Consider the following 23,058-nt stretch of genomic DNA (forward strand, 5'->3'; position numbering starts at 1 on the left):
CCAGCCTAGGCATACACTAAAATTATCTTAATTTAAAAAGAAAATCTTGGGAGGCTAAGACATGAGGACTGCTGTGAGCTCAGGACTAGCCTGGACTACACAGTGAAGTCTAGGACACACAATTAATTGACAGGTTTTACAGTTCTTGAGATATTAAAGTTTGTGCAATGTAGTAGTCCCTAAATACCATGTCAAAACCACTGAACATTAAGCCAGGCAGTACTGTCGCAGCATGCAGGAGGCAGGGGCAAGTGGAACTCTGTGAGTTCAAGGCCAGCCTCGTCTGTAGAGCGAGTTTGAGGACAGCCAGGGCAACACAGAGAAACCCTGTTAAGGAAACTAATCAAAACAACAAAATCAAACATTTAACACTGAACTGAACTTTATAGGGGAATACATTTCTATCTTGCCTGTTTGATGGTTTATTTCCAGAGTGAAATTTTTCCAGGAAAAGGCCAGAAAGCTTAAGAAAATTGACCTCTCTAAATCAACAGAGCTGGAGTGCTCAAAGATGCTAACAAGGGTGGGGATACTATAACAGAAGTGAAGGAAGCCAGATGAACTAGGAAGTACTACTAACTGTCAACTGGAAGCCATTCTGTCCACCAGGGGACACTTGGTGGCTGCCTGCAAACACAGCAGCTGTCAAAACTGTAGGAGAAAGAGTGCTACTACTTACTGCCTATGGACCAGTTATACTGAAAAGATAAATAAAAACATGATAAACAGAAGAGTCCTTTGGCCCCTTCATCAAGCATTACCTGCCCCAATGTCAACAGTCCCTGAAAGGGAGATCCTGTCCAGTAAATCCCCCTGAGAATCTCTTCCCAGATCTTGAGGGATCCATTTATAAGCTAGGGTCTCATTATATTGCCTTGACTGACCTGGTACTCTCTCCGTGGGGTCAGGCCATCATCCTCCAGCTGGTGGCTATCCTCTTGTATGGAAGTCACCAATACCGGGATTACAGGGTAGCAGGTCCACCTAGAAACTGATTTTCCTTTTATCAAATTCAACTAAGCAGATGCTCAACAGCGAAAGGGCTGACCTCACCCTGCTAACTTCATTTTCTTTAAAGGTTAGCTTTCTAAATTTACAACTTCTCTCTCTCTTTTTTAATAATTTACCTTATTTTATGTGCATTGGTATGAAGGTGTCAGATTCTCCAGAACTGGAGTCAGAGACAGCTGTGAGCCACCACATGGGTGCTGGGAATTGAACTCAGATCCTCTGGAAGAGCAGCCAGTGATCTTAACTGCTGAGTCATCTCTCCAGTCCCAAATTTGCAGCTTCTCTTGGTTACAAAGAATGAGTGTGCTACAGAATCATGGCAATTAGGTCTTTTAGCTTTATTTAGCAAAATTCAGCTGAAGAGCTTGCTCAGTCGTTAAGAGCAAGCACTGCTCTAGCAGAGGATCCAAATTCAGTTCCTAGCATCTATAATAAATGGCTCACAACTAACTACCTGTGACTCCAGATCCACAGGATCCAACACCCTCTTCTGGCCTTCATGGGCATTGCACTCAGATGCCAGTACATACATTCATGCATACACAAGTACACATAATTAAAAATAAATCTTTTTTTTTTTAAATGCAGCTGCAGTCATGCTAAATGATTCGTATGTACACAGAGATGCTCAGGCCAGGTCTGGTGGCCTACTTCTGACATTGTATTCAGTGATATCTGAGCAACTGAACTACCTGGAGGTGTCTTAGTTAGAGAAGGCAGCTGTGTATACAGTATAAAGGAGCAGGCTGTTAGCTTTAAATTCAGGCAGCTTACCCATCTGGAGCCTTCAACTGGTAGGTTAAGCATCTAATTTTTGTTCTGCCTTAAGTTTCCTCATCAGTAAAGTGAGACTAATGAACACATCTGCATTCTTCACTGAGTAGTCTGATAATTAGCTAATATATGTAGTGTTTAGAACAGTGCCAGCAGACGGTAAGTACTACATTAACTGCATGGCATTATATTTAATATATTTAATTACTGGTGATTAAACATGATTTTCCTTGGCTCTTGGAGGTGAGCCCCCTGGCAAGTGTTTGAAAGAAAAGAACCACAATTTACTGGAGCTAAAAGTGTAACTGGCCTAAAAGTGTTGGGAGGCAGGACAAGTGCAGAAAGTGGTTTCTCCTCCCGCCGTGTGGTCCTCGGGCTGGGCAGCAACTTAATGGCCCAGGAATGAGGCTATTCCAAACAGACCCCAGTGCCCTTCTTTTGGCTATCAGACTATTCAAATACTGATCCCCAAGGAACTGGAATTTCCCCAGGAATCCCGTGCTCGGAGAAGGAAAAGGCTGAACACTAGTACCACCAGATGAGGAACTTGGCTGAACCCTAGTACCAAAGATGAGGAACTGCATTCCTAGGAAGACATTTCAGAGTTCCAACACCGTGTTGGACCGCCTGCAGGCGAGGCTGAAGCCGAGATGGTGACAAGGTGGAAGGTGGCAGCAGCACACCTTGACTAGAATGCGGGTGGGGATGGGGGGGAGGGGGTGCAGAGGGCGGGGGCGGTTACTGGACCCCATTCTTTATCTGTTCCTCTTCCCATTGTGGCCACACTGCATAAATTTGCTTCCCTGCTGTTCACTATGCTTGTCTGTTTAACTGGCCTATTAAAGATGGGTGCCAAGCTTCAGGCAGTGGTGGCAGACACTCTAATCCCAGTACTAGGGAAGCAGAGGCAGAAGATCTCTGTTGAGTTCCAAGTCAGCCTGGTCTACATTGAGTGTTCCAGGCTTCATAGTAAGACTGTCTCAAAAACAAAAAGACAAGAGGCTAAACCCAAGTATTAGGGCCCTAACAGCTCCAATAACAAAAGGGGTTTAAAACACTAAGACAATGTATGACCCTTAGAGTCTTAAATATTTACACGTGTTTCTTAACAAAATATTGACAGCTGCTGTTCTAACCCAGCATTTTCCCATCCTAACATACCCAAAGAGAGAGCTGAGACCCAAAGAGTCATGACTTATCCAAAGTGATAGATAGATAGATAGACAGACGGACAGAAAGACAGATAGATAGCAGGGCTAAAAGAGTAAAACTCAGCTTTCCAGGGAAACAAATATGTCTACCAGGTAAAAGGAAGACCTCAGAGTAACAACAAACTGTAGATCAGGAAAGGATACTGGCTTTTGAAGTTTGCCATCAACAGTTGCTAGGATACTTGCTAATGGCTGTAACCAGTAGCAGTACTTTTGATATGCCCCAGTGACCCGCAGTGACCCTAACGTGCAGCAAAGGCTGCAAGATGTAAATAAGGAAAGAGGAGGGGTGGGGATTAGGCTCTGTGAATATAGCACACAAGTGCAAGGACCAGAGTTTGGATTTCCAGACCTCACATAAAGTGCAGAAGTGTGTGGCAAAGACAGCATCCTGGTTAGCTAGAGTAGGCACAACTGGCAAACTCCAGGTTCAGCAGAGGACCCTAGTTCAGTAACTAAAGAGGAGAGAAATGAAGAGACCCGACATCAACTTTGGACCTCCAAACACCCCACATACATGAACACACAGAGACACTGCCACACAAACACATGCAAACAAAAGAAAGAAATGAAAGAAACCGGCAGGCAGAGAGAGAAGAGGGGAAAGGACAGGGACAGAAAAGAGCTTTGACAAAGAAGGTCTTCATGGTCATCTGCAATGGTCTACAACAACCATTGTGTTGGGAGCCCTGGGGTGGTCTGAATAGGAACAGCCCCCATAGGCTCATATTTGAATGCCTGGCCATTAGGGAGTGGCACTACTTGACAGGGATTAGGAGCTGTGGCCTTGTTGGAGTAGGTGTGGCTTTGTTGGAGGCAGTGGGAAGGGTGGGGGGAGCCTTGGGGGTTTCAAATCCTCAAGCCAGGCCCAGTGTCTCTATCTTTCTGTCTGTTTGCTTCCCTTCCTTCCCTCCCTGTCTTCCTGATGCTTGAGGAGTCTGTTGCAGAACTCTCAGCTCCTTCTCTAGCACCCAATCTGCCCTGGGTGTTGTCATGCTTCCCACCATGACAGTGGACTGAACCTCTATACTGTAAGCAAGCCTCAATCAAATGCTTTCCTTTATAAGAGTTGCTGTGGTCATGGTGTCTCTTCATAGCAATAGAACACTGACTAAGACAAACCCCAAGGTAAGGGAGGAAAACAGGTATGGTAGCTCCAGCCTTTTTTTTTTTTTTAAGTGTAGTACAGACTGGTTCAAATTCAAATAGATCCTCCTGTGGAAGCCTCCAAAATGTTGGGATTACAAATATGAGTCGCCTGTAAACTCCACCACTTCAGAGAAGCATAAACTTCAGATGTGAATTATTTTTAAAAGAATTTTAATCTACAATAATATGTAAATTATGTTTGTATGACCAAAAATGGGGATGAGGCAAATGACTAAAAAACTAATACACAAGACAATACCAACCAGGTATATCGGCACATAGCTATAGTCCCAGCTCTAAGTGTTACAGCTCTGAGGGAGAGGCTCCCTCGTGGAAGTTACAGCTCTGCAGTGAAAAGATATCCTGGCAGTTGAGAGCCAGGAACTCCCCAGTCATAATGCTAAACAAACCTCACACAAGAGATTTATTAGGAGGGAAAAATCACAGGAGGGTGGCTGCCTCTGCTCCAGCAAGAAGCAGCAGGAGCTGAGCAGGGCAGGCTTATATAGGATCTTTTGGGGGAGCAGTTTTCTAGGTTGGAGATTTCCAGGGTGGGAATTGGTGGGATTTCATGTTCAAGGACTGGTGGGGTTTGGCAAGTTTTTTTCACCAGGAAGTGGGCCAGTACCTTTTCCTCTACACCAACTCTGGGGAAGTGGAGTTGGGAGGAATAAGGAGTTCAAACATGGCTACATAGTCAGTTTGAGGCTTGCCTGAGCTGCACAAGACCCTATCTCAAAAAACAAAAACAACACACACATACAACCACCACCACCATCACAACCAACAAAATACCAAGTATTACACCAAGAAAAATCTTGCAAATCAACAAACATACAAATGAAAACCATTATAAAGAAGTGAACACAGCGACTAAGAACAGAAAATTCAAAAGCAGAAAAATACAAATGGCCAATCCATATACCCTTGAAAAGGCAACTGCTGCCACTAGAAAAAGGAGGAGGAAGAAGGGGAAGGCAGGCAGGCTACTTGTTTACCAGACTGACAAGAACAAAAGATAGATAATATAATACAGGATTAGCAGAGGGCAGTGGCAAGGAGACACAAACCATAGATAAAAACTTTCTTGAAAGAAATATAATGCAATACATGCAGATCAACAACAAAAGACAAACAACCCAATTTAAAAATAAGCAGCCAGAAGCTGCCTACAGAGGTCCGTGCTAAGCACAGCACTAGCAGACTGACACAGGAAGACACCTACAACCCTGAGACCAGTCTGGGCTACACAGTTAGTTAAACATAGCCTAAACTACATACAGAGACCCTGGCTCAAATTAAAAACAAACAAAATAAGAAGAAAAATAAATAATAAGTAAACAAACAAACAAGCGAGGGTCTACAGCCCCATGGCACAGCACTTGCCTGGCATGTATGAGATCATGAGTCTCCCCTGTACTGGACAGGAAAAGTTAGCAACTTTTTCAGTTTGGGGGCAGGGCTGGTGTTTGTTCAGTGCTAGACTGCTAACCTAGCATGGGTTCCATTCCTATGCCTGGGGGGAAAAGGTCAACAAAACCATCGAGAATAAGTAGGGAACTATACATGAAAACTGAGGTTAGATACCACTTTCATAAGTACTAGCATGGCTTTTTAAAAAAATGTATTTATCATGCATACAGTGTATACAAGTCAGAAGAGGGCACAGGATCTCATTACAGATGGTTGAGAGCAACCATGTGGTTGGTTGCTGGGGATTGAACTCAGGACCTCTGGAAGAACAGTGCTCTTAACCACTGAGCCATCTCTCTAGCTCCCTAGAATTTTTTTTAAAGTAACTTTAAATTTATTTAGGGGCTCATACCATGGTACCTATGTGGAGGTCAAAAAAAAACTTTTCTAAGTCAGTGTTCTTCCACCAAGGCTGGGCAGATGGCTCAGCAGGTAAAACTATTTGCCCCACAAGCCTGATAGATCTTCGGACACTTTGATCTGCTCAGAGCCCACATGAAAAGCTGGATGCCTGCAGTGCACTGTATCCCAGCACTCCTACTGTGGGAGGAAAAGTGGAGACAGGCCAAGCTCACAGTCCAGGGAGGCCAGCTTTCCTGGCAGACCAAACAAACTCTGTCGTGAAGGAAAGTGAAGGATGAGAAATGACTCTGACTTCACAGGACTGCCATGGCACATGTGTGACCATCCCCACACACACACATCAGAACCATAGACTGCAGCACCCATCAATTACAAACGTCCGCCACAGCTAAATCGGGGTGGGGAGTGGGGACTGAATGTGGCGGCGTACGCTGGTAACAGGAGTATTTGGGAAGCTGAAGCAGGAGGATAACTGCTCAGAACCAGCATGTGCACTTGCACGCATGTTTGCACACTGTGCTCTCTCTCACACATGCACTCAGGTGAAAGTAAAAGGAGCTTACTACTAAATTCTGAGGCTAAAATAAGACTACACAGTATTGTAGTTGGTAACTTTGGTTCCCACAGAAATAATTGCTGAGACTACTTTTCACATTATAAATTTCATTAAAAAGTAAATATATTATAGGTATTATATATTTTCCTTTCTAAAACAGGGTCTCATATAGCCCAGGCTAGCCTCAGACTCACTAAGTAGTCAAGGCTGACCTGGCAGTCCTGATTCTTGTCTCCTCCTCTAGAGTGGTGGGGCTCCAGGCATGTGCCACCACATCTGGTTTACTGTGGTCCTGGGGAAGGACCCCAGAGCTCTGTGCTCATGCTGGGCCAGCGTTCCGCCTGCTAACTGCTACATCCTTAGCCAAAATGTTGCTTGGGAATTTTTGCTTGTTTGATTTTTTTTTAAATATTGTTTAGTGGTTGGTTTGGTTTCTTTTTAATTTTTTTTATTAGTAGGTGAGTGTGTGTGATGTGTATGCGTGAGTGTGGGCACATGTGTGGAGGTCAGGAGGCAATACAGGGAGTGTCTGTCTGGCTTCATCCAGCTTGTCCTCTCACCTGACACCTCCATGATACACTGAGACTAGGAGCAGGTCTCGAGCCTGGTCCTTGACCTACAGATGTGGATTTACCCACTAATGTTGCTTTTCCAGTTCAGGATCCAGTATAGGACACCGCATTGCAGCTAATCGTTTGTCCTCGGTCTCCTCAAGTCAGGACAGCTTTCAGTTTTCTTTATCTTCATGTCCTTGGTCCATCAGTTCTTTTCTTGACCGTTCCTCAATTTGAGTTTTGGTTCAGAATTAGACGGCTGATACTTTCTTCACTGCATTATATTAGGAATAATCAACACGAGTTATCAGTGGAGGGAACTTCGACCATTTAATTAAAATTGTCTTGCTATTTCTCTTTCCATGCTACTCTGCCCTCTCGATTCACTTATATGACAGCGTCTGGCCAAGCTCTTTAGAAACGAGTTGCCCAAACCATCCAACGCTGAATGGAAGAGGAATTACAACTTTACATCCCAGCAGGACAGATGATGGCAGCAGGCCCGGATGCTTGTAGAAAGACAGCAAAATCAGGACAGTGGTACTGGGAATGGTGACACGTGCACTCTGGAGGCTGAAGCAGGAGTGCTATGAATTTGAGGCTATCCTGGGTGAAGGAGTGAGACTGTCTTAAAAAACCAACCTGCAGGTTAAGGGTGGATAGCACAGAGCCTTGAGGATCTGAGTTCAAGCCCCAGAACCTGCACGGTAGGAGAAAACCAACTCCCACAGGTTGTCCTCAGACCCACCCATGTCCCACCCCATACGTGCACTGGGGCACATTCGTAAGCACACACACAGAGAGCAACACACACATGAAATAAATACAAATTAAAATTTTAGAAAGAACTGGGCAGTGGTTGTACACATCTTTAATCGAAGCACTTGGGAGGCAGAGGCAGGAGGATCTCTTGAGTTCAAGCCCAGCCTGGTCTACAGAGCAAGTCCCAGGACAGCCAGGGCTACACAGAGAACCCCTGTCTAGGCGGGGTCGGGGGGGGGGGGGATTCTAGAAAGAAAGCTCTACCCAGAGCTCTGGCCAAGATGATGCAGTAGAAAGACAAGAAGCCTAAGCCGTCACCCAGGAGTTCTGATTTGGTTCCCTGCTCATCGCAGAAGATGAAAATGTTGAATAGTTTCTATGCAGAAGATTAAAGTCAATGAGAAACTGGAGATCTCAGGAATGTTCTCAATGAAGGCTGGGAGATAAAATCACAGCTGTTTCCGAGAGCAGTTCTCTAAAAGGCACCCACCGAACACCTTACCAAAAGATGCTTCAGAAGAATCCTGCCATCTGACAAGGAGACTGTGACTTTTACCATTTCCAAATCAGTCAAGATGAAGCTGGGTGAGCATCTGAGGACTATATGGCCTTTGTTCTTTAATAAAAAGCAAGTATGCTAGAGAAAGAAACCTAAAAACAGACTTCAATTATCAATGAATCAAAACCATTGTTCTCTAAAAAAAATTCTAGGGAAAAAAATGTCTAATTCATTCAGCCATGCAAGCGAATGCTCAGAACCCAAGCTCCCCCTGACCCACTCTCCACTTAGCCAGAGTCACTCTCACTTCCCTGTTTATACCCCAAACCTCATGGTGTGGCTTTTAAGTAGCTCGACAATTTGTCCCTAGGATCTGTGTTTTCAGTTTCACCTCCTACGACAGTCCCTCAAGAATCCTGTGTGCCAAAGCGCTGCCGGCCATTCCTGAACTGGAGAAGGACACGTGCTTCTAAGGAGATGGGAGACAATGCAATGTCTTCGTTATGCTGTTTCCTTCTTTAAAAAATAATTTTGGCCGGGCGGTGGTGGCGCACGCCTTTAATCCCAGCACTCGGGAGGCAGGGGCAGGTGGATCTTTGTGAGTTCGAGGCCAGCCTGGTCTACAAGAGCTAGTTCCAGGACGGGCTCCAAAGCTACAGAGAAACCCTGTCTCGAAAAACCAAAAAAATAATAATAATTTTTGATTTCTTTATTCTAGGTTATGAGTGTTTTGCATGCACATATGTATGTGCACACGTATGCTGGTGCAGGAGGAGGCCAGAAGAGAGCATGGGATCCTCTACAGGGGAATTAGATGGTGGCGAATCATCTCTGACACTTAACTGTCACTGAAGCTGTAGGGCAGCTCACAAACCTCAGTCTCAAGCCTCATGTGTGCTCTCTCCCCTGTGGTTTCTATCAGCCAGCAGTCACTTCTCCTTCCTAACATGGAGGGTCTCCCTGTAGTAGCAAAAAGTGACCACATATGCAGAACCTACACAAAATAAAACTTTATTTAATATGGAAGTAAACCAAGTGACCTAGAAACCCATTTCTCTCTGTCTCTCTCCACATTTTAAATTCCCTCTTTGGCCTCTAGTTGCCTTTCATCATTCTAAAGGCTGCAGCCGCCAGCAGTGATGGGAATCCTCTGGACAGGACTTGTCTCTCTTGGTTAACAGGTCTTTGTGCCTTTGAGCTGAGTACTAGAAAGCCTTTCCTATCCTTCCCCGTGCCTCCCAGATCTCCCCTACAGCACTATCAGACAGACGGTCCTTTAGTACAGAACACTTCCTAAATTATGTCCCAAAGCAGACGAACAGAACACAGAGTTCCAGTCTTTTAGCTGACACATAGCCTGCTGACTAGCCACTCTGCCTCTCTCCTGTAGCTCTGGGAAAACACAAAGGGGACCAGGCGCCGATGTCTGACAACGCTTCTCCCCAGGACCTGAGGAACTGAAGCATTAGAGACATTTCCTCTCTACAAACCCAAACAATGCTTTATCTCCTCTGAGCATACACCTGGCAGTCTCCGTTTTCAAGAAGGCAGTGTACACGCTGGGCGACCGCCTTCAGGTCTCGCAGTCACTGAAGGCGATGCACTCCGCCTTGGATTTCCACGCCAAGATGACAACCCAGACTGAAAGGAAGCCCTTCAGGATCATCTTCCCGCACTGCGGCAGACTCTACAAACGAGTCCGCAGAGCCGGATCCAGTTCCAAGGTGCGCAGATGTCTTGCGGTATGAGCTCTGGGCGGCTCTTTAATCTTCCTGCACCTCAGTTTTTCCATCATTATGGAAAGCAAGGATTGTGTTACTGGCCTCCCCTTGAATTCTGACCCTCACTGCTGAGTGAGAATATTTATGTTTCTATACACTGAGAATCAATTGGGGTTTGGAAAAATCACACTACTATCAGTACAAAGGGTCACTTCTGAAAGATCCACACAGAAAAGCACAGGAGAGACCCTCAAAGAATCGCTCTGACACCCCAGTCCACAAACCTCAGGCCTAAACCAGAGCGAGGCAGGACCTGCAGATGCTCAAGTCATTGCTCACCAGGCTTTCAGGACACATACCCACTTCAGACCTGTACCCTTAACAGTATGCTACAATTACCTCAGGGCTGAGCTTCAGCACTCCCTTCTTTCTCAGAGGCTGGCTTCATACTCATGGGAATCCTCCTGCCTCAGCTCAAGTACAAGTATTTAACGGCATAAGCTGTGCTATTAAAATATTTATTCAATGCGTATCAAAACAAAGTCTTCCCTAGAAAAGTTGCTTGTAAAAGGTCGCACTTTTAGCACTTGGAAGATCTCTGAGTTCAAGGCCAGCCTGGTCCACAGAGTGAGTTCCAGGACAGCCTGGGCTACACAGAGAAACCCTGTCTCGAAACAAAACAAAACAAAAATCTGGAAAGATGCCTGGCATCAATCTGTGTGTGTGTGTGTGTGTGTGTGTGTGTGTTGTGTGTGTGTATGTGCGCACATATGCATGCCAATCTGTACTTACACTATTTATAATTTCATTTAGTTACTGGCACATTTCTAAACATAAACATCCAAGGAGCACATCTAAATGGAATACGAAAATGCAAAAATAATAGTCCCAGGGACCATAGTCTAGCTACTTGGGAGGCTGAGGTGGAAGATCACTTGAGCCCATGAATTTAACAACTGCCTGGACAATATAACAGACCCCATCTGAAAACATAAACAAATAAAAATAAATTAAAACTCTACTTGGAAACTTGAAAAGCCTTTCTAATTATCACTCTCCACTCATCTCGCTTTCATCTACGGCTGTTAACAAGGTTTCCAGCACTGTCTGGGCTCCCCACAAACTGAGTTTCTCTTCTGTCTCAATAAACATCCATCTTCGGTATCAACTTGATGCTAAATTTTTTTTTTTTTTTGCTATACCAAGCTTAAGTCCCTAAGAACACATCCAGTGACCACTAGTTCGCTCAATATTCCATCAGATATACATCACCATGATCTACATTATGAATCTCTTTTTTTAGTAATTAAAAAAAAACCTCTACTAGCCAGGCGGTGGTGGCGCACGCCTTTAATCCCAGCTCTTGGGGGGCAGGGGCAGGTGTATCTGAGTTCAAGGTCAGCCTGGTATACAGAGTGAGTACCAAGACAGCCAGGTCTTGAAAAACCAAAGGAAAAAAAAAACAAAAAACCCAAACCTCTACTCATGGGGAAGGAGAGTGCACTGTGCCACAGAATCTGTATGGAGCCAGCTGACAACTTTTAGAAGTCAGCTCTCTCCTACCACATGCTGGTGCCAGGGATCAAACTCAGGTCCTCAAACTTAGCAACAAGCACCACTGCTGAACCATCTCAACGGCCCTGTCGTTTGTTCTCTGAGACAGGATCTCATGTAGTCCTGGCCTCAAACTCACTATACTGCTGGGAATGACTTGAATTTCTGGTCTTTCTGCTTCTGCTTCCCAAGTGCTGTTACATTCTGTATACTGCCTAGTCAGACTTCACATTATGAATCTTAAGGTGTATTTTAGATCCTGATTAAAATTTAGCATACTCCCGTAAGGGATGACTCAAAGCATCCATTCCCTGTGACTGAATCCTACAGCCCTTGCCTCATCTAAAGAGGAAAATCCAACATGTAAAGCAGAGAACTATGCTCAGTAACAGATGTACAGGTCTTGGGCACAGTTCCTGAACTGTTAAATATGTTACTTACAGGGAAGATATAACAAGAGGATCAAGGGACTCGAGAGATGGCACACAGTTAAGATGGATTGCTCTAGCAGAAGATGAGCTCAGTTCTCAGCACACATGGCGGCTCACAACCACCTAAAACTCCACCTCTGGGGAATCTGATGCCTTCTTGCTCCCACGGGCATCCCATATAGGAAGCATTCACACAAATAATTATTACACATAAATTGAAAATTTTTTAATTTCCAGAGTATAAAATCTAGGAGTTGGAGAGATGGCTCAATGGTTAAGAGCACTGGCTGGTCTTCCAGAGGATCTAGCCTTGATTCTCAGCACCCACATGTGGCTCAGAGCCACCTGTTACTCCAGTCCTAGGGGATCCAATGCCCTCTTCTGCTCTCCACAGGTACCAGACAAGCAAGTGATAGACAAAGATGCATGCAGATAAAACACCCATACACATAAAATCATAATAATAATTTTAATATTTTAGAGAGTATAAAGCCACAGGGCAATGGTGGCGCATGCCTGTAATCCCAGCATTCAGGAGGCAGAAGCATTGGATCTCTGAGTTTGAGGCCAGGCTGGTCTACAGAGGGAATTCCAGGACAGCCAGATCTACACAGAGAAACCCTCTCTTGAAAAATCATAAAGGGAGGGAGAGGGAGAGGGAGGGAGGGGGAGGGAGGTGGAGGGAGGAGGAGGGAGGGGAGGGGGAGGGGAAGGGAGAGGGAGGGGGGGAGAGAGAGAGAGAGAGAGAGAGAGAGACTATGAATGAAGCCAAATGTAGTAGCACATACCTACAACCCCAACATTTAGGAGCAGGAGGCAGGAAGATGAGGAGGAGGATTTCAATATCATTCTCTTGGCTCTCCAGTTACACACTCAGTTTGAAGTGGTCCTTGAGACCTTCTCTTCAAAAAGACATTTTGTTTACACATTTATAAATTATATTCTGTGAAAGCACTGAGAAGTATCTCTAGGGGTTGGAGAGCTGGCTGAAAGGTTAAGCACTCTTGCTCTAGCAGAGGACACAAGTTCAGTTCCCAGCACCCAAATGGTGGCTCACAGTCATCTATTACTCCAGTTCCAGGGGATCCTATGCCCTCCCCTGGCCTCTACAAGGCACTGTACACACATAGGGCATTACATACATGTAAACAAACATACATAAAATAAACATACATACATGCATTACATAAAAGAAAAGAAAAATTACATACATAAAACAAATCTTTTTTAAATAGTATTTCTATTTGAGAAGCTGTACAAAAGGACTGTGAGTTCGGGGCCAACCTGGGCTACACTGGGAGGAAATCCTGTTTCAACAAAAACAAATCAACAGCAACAAAAAGCATCCCCTCCTCCCACTGGTTAGAAAATGCGCTCTAGTTGTAGCAGAGCACAGTAGTGAGCAAAGACAGAACACAGAACTGGGTGTAACTCTGCACACGCAGTCAATAGGACATGAATATTTTATTGCATATTTGCACTTAAAAGTAAAAAAAAATCAAAGATCAGTCTTCTTCAATTGGGACCAAGAGGAAATGTTATGAACATCCAAAATTAAACACAGTCTAAAATTAAACACAGCTCAAAAAGATCAAAAATATTCTATGTTTTTCATATATTAATAACCCTCAAGGATAAAGGAAATTTAATCCTCATGTTCTAGTCACAAACATACAATTCTGAATGTGCCTGCATGCACCCAAGAACCAGAAGAGGCCACAGTGGGAGGAATACACAGGTCTCAGAGAACCACCAGAAAAGGACCTATAGCCTCCCCTTCCCTGCACACAGAACCCACTTGCGTCTCCTACACAGCACCGAATGGAGCCTGCTAGAATCAGAGGGTCTGAGAAATTCACCTTTCAGCCCAGCACTGTGCGCCAGCCAACTCACTCCACAGCTAGTGCTTTCTCGAGCTTGGTCAGAGACACTCTTGGCAGCGGGCAGGGGTCAGGGCACAGACTCGTGAGTAACTAACTGGTCGATGGGTTCACAATAGCTGACAACTGCCAGGCTCTAGACAAGCCGTCTGTATCAAGCCCCACAAAGCACAGGAGACACTGAAGGGGCGGGGCTGAAGGACAGGGCTGATAGGTGGTTCAGGTTAAGAACACTGCTGCTCTTTCAGAGGACCCAGGTTCGATTTCCAGCACCCATGTGGTGGGTGGCTTACAACTATCTGTGACTCCAGTTCCAAGAGATCTGATTCCTTCTTCTGGCCTCCACAGACACTGCATGCATGTGGTGTGAGACATACATGCAAGCGAAACACTCACTCACATAAGGAAAAAGAGAGACAGAGAGAGAAGGAAGAACCGGACGGCGCAGAAGGCTACAATGTTGTCTTCTAAGCATGCCGACATGGCTGCTGGGCTCACGGTCTCACAGACCCTGTGGTCACCTACACATGCAGTCAAAATTCCAGCGTGGAGGGAGGAAAAACTCATAAAGTTCCGACCCTAGCTGAGGTGATATTGGCAAGTGATGGCGGCTGGGTGAGGGAAGAAATTTGGGGTTGTGGCCACTGGTAGGATGCCCTTGCGGGCAGCACTAAAAGGACACAGTGAGGGCTGGAGAGATGGCTCAGAGGTTAAGAGCACTGGCTGCTCTTCTAGAGGTCCTGAGTTCAATTCCCAGCAACCACATGGTGGCTCACAACCATCTGTACTGAGATCTGGTGCCCTCCTCTGGCGTGCGGGCATACATTGAGGCAGAATGTTGTATACATAATAAAAAATAAATTTAAAAAAAAAAAAAAAAAAAGACACAGTGAGCTATTAAAAAAAAAAAAAAAAAAAAAAAAAAAAAAAAAAAAAGGAGGCTGTGAATGTGGAAGGTCAGCGCTGGAAGGACCCAGGGGAGCAGGAGATGAGAACGTGGTAGAGTTCTGAGACAGACTAGCTCAGAAACAAACAAAACAGTAAAGAGCACCTAGCGTTGCCCTCTGTCGCCACATGCATGTGCACATGTGTGCAGGCGCCCACACATACACAAGCACACGCACAAAAGATGTGCTATTTGGGGCTAGGAGTGTAGCTAAATGGTTATAAATTGTCCTAGCATGCCCTAGGTTTAATTCTTAACACCATAAGAAAAAAAAAGTACCATTTTAATGAACTATTTTGTAATAAACGTTGTCAGCGATTTACAGGGCAGTGTAAAACAAAGAACTCTGACCGGCCCTTGTATAACACAGCTACACATAAATAACCATCGCTGAGACGACAAAGCCACTACAGAGAGCACCCCATCTCCAACCCCAGAACCCTTCAATTACTTAAAACCTAACAGAAGTTAAAATGATTAGCCAGGCGTGGTGGCTCGTGCCTCTGACTCCAGTGCTCCAGAGGCTGAAGCTGACTGCTACCAGCGTGAAGCCTAACTGGGCTACAGAGGAAGCTCCCATCTCAAGAAAACAACAACCAAGAAAAATTACTTAAAGCGCGTTTGACAGGGACTAGGTCTGAGAGATGAGGGATGATTCTGAGAAAGGTCTGAACAAAGAAACGCAACACGCTGGATGCATATGAAATCGCAGGAGGCTCAAACCCAAGAGTCCTGGAATACACTCCTGTCTACAACACTCCCCGAATAGCCACGAACAGACTTGACCTTGGATGCTCTGCAAACTTCCTGACTTGGAGCTTGGTCATGCTCCCAGGCCCCCAACTCCTGACTCCTGCACCACATGAGGCTCATTCTTTCTGCCTCAACTGGACCATCTCCACTCAGGCTTCACCAGCCCAGAACGGCAGAACACAAGGCCTGGAATGGTTCTTAGCATAGTGCGGCTCCAACTTACTGAAGCCCTAGGCAATCAAGTCTCCGAGGTCCAGGGCTCAGGACTAGAATTCAGAACACTTGAATTCCTTCATAGGCTCTTCCCAACCATTACGCACAATGCTTACAGATCAGTGTTCCTAACAGACTGCTCTTACCCTGTCCTCATCTCCCAGGGCTACTGAAGTCTCTTCACTGCCCCACTGACACTCTTCAGCCAGTCTTAGCCTTCTTTTGGGTTACTTCCTGTTACATACCTTTCCATTTTTCTTCTTCTTCTTCTTCTTCTTCTTCTTCTTCTTCTTCTTCTTCTTCTTCTTCTTCTTCTTTTTGGTTTTTTGAGACAAGTTTTTTCTGTAACATTTTCTTATTTTTCAAACCTTCATTTTTTTTTTTTTCCGAGACAGGGTTTCTCTGTAGCTTTGGAGCCTGTCCTGGAGCTAGCTCTTGTAGACCAACAAGGTCTCCCTATGTAGTCCCAGCTGGCCAGGAACTTCCTATGTATATCAGGTTGACCTCCAACTTACAGCAGTTCTCAGGCCTCAGTTTGCCAAGAGCAGAGATTACAATGTATGCCACCTTGCCAACTTCAGGCTCTTCTTTAAAATTCATATTTACTCATGTATTTCTATTTTTTTGAATTTGTGTGTGCATGTGTGTATGCATGCATGTGTATGTACAGAAATGCATGTAGAGGCCAGAGAGGTCAATGTCAGGCGTCCTCCTCAACTGCTATCTACCTTATGTTTTGAGACAGGGCTTCTCACTGAATGTTGACTGAACTAGCTTGCCAGTGAGCTCAGGGGATCCTCCAGTCTTACAGCCCCCCCCCCCCATGCTAGGGTCAGCTTCTTCACAGGAGTCCTGGGGATCTGAACTCGGGTCCTCACACCTGTGTAGCAGACACTTCACTGACGGAGCTGCCTCCCCAGCCTCCGCCCTTCTTTATAGAGACTCTCCATGACCTTCAGTGATTTCTCAAGAATTCTATAACATGTAATAGTTTATCATGAAATCCAGCACTTGGAGTCTATTCTCCTGAACCTGTTCATCTACAAATGCTTTGGAAACAGCCCTGTCCACTTATTAGCTCTGCCTTGGGTCATGTCTACCCAGACTACCATTCTCCAATATAATGGCCTTATCTGCACACACACAAAAATAACGGCGGCCATATTTTTCACTATTACCACATTTTTTAAGTTGTATCAAATGCTTCACATATTGTACTTCATAATCATCCCAATGCCGTTATTGTTATTCTTCCTATTTTACAGAAGAAGAAGAAAATGCATCTTTATTCACGTCAGCCCAAAGTTGGGAAAAATAAGGCTGAGATTCAAGCTAAATTCTGTCCCCCCAAGCCGGCACAAAACGGGGGCTGCAAACGACACGAGTTGCTGCGTTATCTACCACTTTAGCATATGCTGGTCTTAGCATCAACAGGCGAAATAACAAGGGCAGAAGCCATGCCAGGAGCCTTAGGAGGTGGACCGGGGTAAAGAACCACCCTTTTTGATTAGTGCCCACGGTTTAGGTTCGGTGACTGTGTAAGTTGCTGAACCTTTAAACACACCTATAACGGCTTTTGTAATCCTTCCCCCCAAATGTCACCTACTCTCTAGCACAAATGCTTCCACGGGAGATGAGTACGACATCCCTTCTGCATGTCCTATCTCAAAGAGGACAAAAGGGTCAAGAAAAAAAATCCTCGGCTCCAGGCGACATTTACCACAATTGTTGCCTTTTTCAGAGCTGGCCACCCTGGCTCGCCGGCGTCACACTCAAACGTCTCAATCACGGCAGCCTTGTGACTGAGGGAAATGACATTTCCTCCACTTTACCAATAAAGTAATGTTCAAATAAAGTGCACTGTTAACCTAAAGTCACGCGGCCAATGGCTGCCTCTGACTGCGATCCGGGTCGCCTGCCTATACTGCTGCCCACTCACAGGTGGCATCTGATTTATCTTGTTCTCACTGGGCTAGAATTAAAATTATGGCAAAAGTTCCGGAATAATTTTCATTTCTTGAAAGTCATCGGATACATGTCAACCTTACACGTTCAAATACCTCTCCTCCGCTTATTTGCAATGTGCCACGCACAAAGCCACTTCACCTTCCCAAGCCCCAACATTTTTATCCATAAACAAAACTATTGGTAATATCTATGAAACAGTAATGGCCTGAGAAGTGATCACAAGATACAGTCGGCACTGTCTGCCCTTGGATGGGTTTCGAGCAGGTGTGGGTTCTTTTCATCCGCATCCCCATAAGCCCCGGGGTTCACCCACTGCAGCCACGCGACAGGATGTCGATGAGTCCAGAGGCCCGCACGCGACCTCCAGGGTTCCCAGGCCCTGGGCCAAGCACGCTGCCATACCTGCATGGAGTCTGCGCTGACGATCTCGCCGCCGAGCCGCTGGCCTAGCTGCACAGCCAAGGTGGACTTGCCAGTGCCAGTGGCCCCGAGAATCACCACAAGTGGCAATGTTCGCTGCAGGCCCCGGAATCCTGAGCTCACAGGAACTGCTCGTGCAGCCGCAGCCGCCGCCATCTTGAAGAGAACTGCGCATGCGCCGAAGCAGCTGTCCCCATGGCAACAGTCAGTGCGCCGGCGCGGATCTCCGGCTCTGAAGGGAGGGTGTAAAGAGGAGGAAACTGCGGGACAAAGATACCGAGCTTGGGAGGTTTATGACGTAACTGCCTTCGACTAGCTGGGTTCAGCCCAAGACTTGCTTTCTCAAAAAAGAGATGGTAACCCATCTAAAATATTTCTGTCTACACTGCGTCCAGACACCCAATTCGCGTTAATTCCAGTATAAAACTGCAGAACTGGCCTCGGGTTTATTGTCTAAGTTCTACTGTAGACTGTTAGTTTCACAAAAACAAGGGGCAAATTCTGACTAGGTCATTGTAGTATCTTCCGTGCCTAGCACAGACACCCATTAACGATTAAATGGACAGAGAAAAACAGCTTGCCTACTTACGTTGGAGCTGCTATTAAGTTCAGAGACTGAGCCGGGCTGTGGTGGCGCACGCCTTTAATCCCAGCACTCGGGAGGCAGAGGCAGGCAGATCTCTGTGAGTTCGAGGCCAGCCTGGTCTACAAGAGCTAGTTCCAGGACAGGCTCTAAAGAAGCTGCAGAGAAACCCTGTCTCGAAAAACCAAAAAAAAAAAAAAAAAGTTCAGAGACTGACATTCTTCAAAGTCAGACCTGTCCAGTTGTCAGGCAAGGGCTTGGCTCTAATGTTTTCATTCCACAGTCATTCCGACACGATCAGAAAGCAGGACACAGCTTTCCCTCGGCATAGCCAGAGTCGTCAAGAGATAGGTTACCAACAAAAGAAAAGAACAAGCAAGTGAACAACCCACAAAAATGAAAAGACGTTGGCTGGGTGGGGGAGGGGGGGCACACGACAGGATAAAGCAGATTTAAGTGAGGAAAAGAAAAATTATAGCCAAAAATGAACAAAATTCAAAAGATTTCACACACCCCTTTAAGAAACAGCCTCAGGGGAGTCCAGTGAAATGGCATAGCAGGTAAAGGTGCCTGCAGCTAACTCTGATGACCTGAGTTCAATCCCCAGGATCCACATGGTGGAAGGAAAGAGCTGATGCTGACCTCTGTGTACATACACAGACAGACAGACACACACACACACACACACACACACACACACACTCCAAATGAAGTTTAATTAACAAAGAACGCATGTGGAACCAGATGAACCTGGATTCAAATCTCAGCTCTCAGACTCATCCGCTGTGCAACCTTCCGCTAACATCACTATTTTCCCTCTTGGTCTGGAACTTGAACCCAGGCCCCCTGGGTGCTCACCATGCACCATGCACTCTAGCACGGAGTGTCCCCCCAGTCCCTTACTTCACCTCCTAACCTCGACGATTTCTCTTTCAGTTCCTCTGAGGATTGCCAGAAGGAAAAAGTGAGATAATGTCTGGAAAGTGCTTGCTGCAAATGCCCCGGCACAGCACAGCCACCATTTGTCGGACAGTTTGTAATATTATCATTGTACAACCCCATCTGCCTCCCTAGATAAGTAAGAGCAAAAGCCTGAGGGCAGAGAATGTTTCAATAACGTGTGAAGATCCTTAAGTACCCCTTCTGCCAACCTCTATCTAGTCAGGCAGTTTATGGGGTCTGAGGATGCATCTGCCTAGTAAGCGTGAGGCTCTGGGTTCAGTCAGCACTTGGGATGGGGAGGGGGGACATAAACGCTTTTTCTCTGAGACTGCCTCTGTCTAGCTCCCAGGTAAAGCCAGAATTCATTGTGTCAAAACAGTGTTCCCGCTCCCCCCTCCCAATCCAGAGCACGTGACTGGCTTTATATTTTCCAGTCACTTGAATTTCTTCAGGCAAAATGACCACTCTTACAAACCTAAGCTAAACCGTGTAGCTACATATATTGTTTTAGAGAACTCCTATTACTAGCTCTGGGTCCCTAGTACCTCCTTTACTCAATCCAGGCTATTTTGATGAAAAGCCTTGTTCTCTCTAATTTGTGGTACCCGCCTGGGGCTGAGTTTAAAAAGGAGATGTGTGGCCACATATTGGCAGACACTCTCACATGACGGTTGTTAACTGTAGAGCCTTTGCCTGGAGACTTTCAGAGGGTATGGTTGCCATGACAACCACCAGAAAGATGGCAGGCCAGAGGGATGATGCACATAAAGAGAAAGGGGAGGCTGGTTTCACGATGACAGCCAGACGACGACAGGCTACGCTCACTCACAGACTGGCTCGCGCTGTCCGAGCCCCACGACCAGGTGACTGTTACTAGAGAAAGAGATAAACAGGAGGGTGGAATTTACCACCAAGAGACCAGACGAGGAAGAGGCTGGTTACCAAGGCAACTGGAGAGAAAGGAATGAAAAAAAAAAAATAGGGCTTCACCACAGCAGCAGAAAATTGCTTCTAGCCAAGCAACACAGGGCTGTTGCTATGGAAACAAGGAGAACAGGGATCCTGTAGACCATGGGGAGAATTATCACTGAAATGCTGAGCAGCAGAGACTCCTAAATCAGAATGAAGCCTGTGGTCCAAAACAAATGAGGAGAAGCGAGAAAAGGCACAGCGCCGTCTCCATTCATTGCATTTCCACTGGTCCTACCGAAAGAAAACAAGGGCATTAGTCCCCCCCACACACACACACACTTCTTTTATTTGTGGTTCTACTGTAGTGATCTTCTGAACTCTGAATTATACTAAAAACAGTTCCTGAAAGATATCCTGTAATCCGAAATTCTAATCAGAGGCATTGTGTTCAAGGGAACACTAGGAAATGGAAGCCTATAACCAGGAGCTGATAAGTGCTTCTGAGACAGCCACAGCATAAAGCCTTGAAACGGAAGCACTGCCAGGGTAATGAGGAAGTAAAAGAAGGCACACGGGGAGTCAGAAGAGCTGTTTGTACTCATTCCCAGGTACAGAGCTTGACCCTCTCTTCCATTAGACCAGAGGAGAAGAAACTCACTCTGTTCTGAAAGGAAGTTCAAGAGAAAAGAATATGTATGTCACTTAAAGTGTATGTTCATGTTCATATCCCGGGCTGAGAGGACGCTGCAGAAATCCACCTCTAACATAGTCATGTTTCATGTCAGACTATTGCAAACAAAGGAATCCTAGAAGGGTTTTGTTTGCTTGCTTGCTTGTGTGGGTGCTGGAGAACAACCCCAGTGGGTTCGTGTTTTCTAGGAAGGCACTCTACCACCAGCCTAAACCCTCAGCTAAGAAATACTATTTCTGTTTGCTTATTTCTGAGGCAGGATTCTCCTTACCTAGCCCAGGATGACCCTCTACCATCCTCCTACCTCTACCCGCCCCCACCCCCCGCCAGAGCACTGGCTTTAGAAATATGAGTACCATGACAGGCTCAGAAATCTTAGTTTTAAATTGCTGGTGGTGGCACATGCCTATAATCCCAGTGCTTGGAAGTCTGAAACAGAATTGTCACCAGTTTGAGGTCAGCTTGGACTCATAGCAAGTACGTGGGCTGGGTACTCATCTCTGTCCTTCCCCCAAAAAAAGAAATCTTAGTTTTAAAGGCAAAAATGCCAAAATAGGTTGAGTTAGGAAAAGTATGTTAGAAACATAAGAATTAGGTTCTAGGGGCTGGAGAGATGGCTCAGAGGGTTAAGAGCACTGGCAGCTAGCTCTTCCAGAGGATCCTGGTTAAATTTCCAGCACCCACAGAGCAGCTCACAACTGTCTGTAACTCCAGTTCCAGGGGATCCAACAGACGTACATAGTCAGGTAAAACACTAATGCACATAAAAATAAATAAATCATGAAAAGAATTTTAAAAAAAGAATTCGGGGCCGGGCGATGGTGGCGCACGCCTTTAATCCCAGCACTCGGGAGGCAGAGGCAGGCGGATCTCTGTGAGTTCGAGACCAGCCTGGACTACAGAGCTAGTTCCAGGACAGGCTCCAAAGCCACAGAGAAACCCTGTCTCGAAAAACAAAAAAAAAAAAAAAAAAAAAGAATTCGGTTCTAGGAACATCCAGGCTACTTGGAGAGTAGTGATTCCTTCCTATCCTTCTGAAATACCAAGGACAGGCACCTAATTTTCACAGTGTGTGTGTGTTTCCCCAGGGTAAGTATATTATTAGGTTGGATCTCTCTGTACCGTTCTCACCTTCTTTAAAAAAAAAATGTAGGCGGGAGGGCATAGCCCCACCAGAGACAGACACCAGGGAGAAACATGCTTGGAGATGATCTCGTGAGTGTTTGTTGCATTGTCTCCAATTCTGTTAGAGTTTGGATGTGCGTGTGTGTGTGGGGGGGGTGCATGTACATACTCGTGTGTGCAGTGCGCAAGCATGTCTGCAGAGGTCAGAGGTTGACATCAAGTGTCTTCCTTACTTGTGCTCCAATTTGTTTTTTTGAGACAGTCTCTCATTGAACCCAAGGCTCACCAGTTTAGCTAGACTGGCTGGCCAGTAAGTCCCAGGAATCCTCCTGTCTCCGTTGGGATTGCAGGCACATACCACCATGCTCAGCTTTTTATGTGGGTGCTGAGAATCTGAACTCAGGTCCTCATGGTTGGGTAGTAAACGCCTTCCTGACCGAGCCATCTCCCAGCCCCCAGATAACCTATTGGTTTTTCATCTTTAGGGGGAAAAGGTATAAGAAGGCAAGCGATGAAGCCAGTAGAGTAGAGGGGTCAATCTAAAGCATGTCGTGTAGAAGATGTGAA

The 23,058-nt window shown here is 45.7% G+C and overlaps 1 protein-coding gene across 1 annotated transcript in view; it reads right to left on the reverse strand.

Moving 5' to 3' along the window:
- Nucleotides 1-18,394, reverse strand: part of Trit1 (tRNA isopentenyltransferase 1) — a 44,607-nt gene extending 26,213 nt beyond the window's left edge. The window contains exon 1 of the mRNA XM_038334845.1: nucleotides 18,221-18,394. Coding sequence (XP_038190773.1) covers nucleotides 18,221-18,394 — 174 coding nt within the window. The remainder of the gene's footprint in view (nucleotides 1-18,220) is intronic.
- Nucleotides 18,395-23,058: the final 4,664 nt, after the last annotated feature.

The sequence above is a fragment of the Arvicola amphibius genome, chromosome 6 (genome assembly GCF_903992535.2).
Source record: "Arvicola amphibius chromosome 6, mArvAmp1.2, whole genome shotgun sequence".
Classification (NCBI taxonomy): Eukaryota; Metazoa; Chordata; class Mammalia; order Rodentia; family Cricetidae; genus Arvicola; species Arvicola amphibius.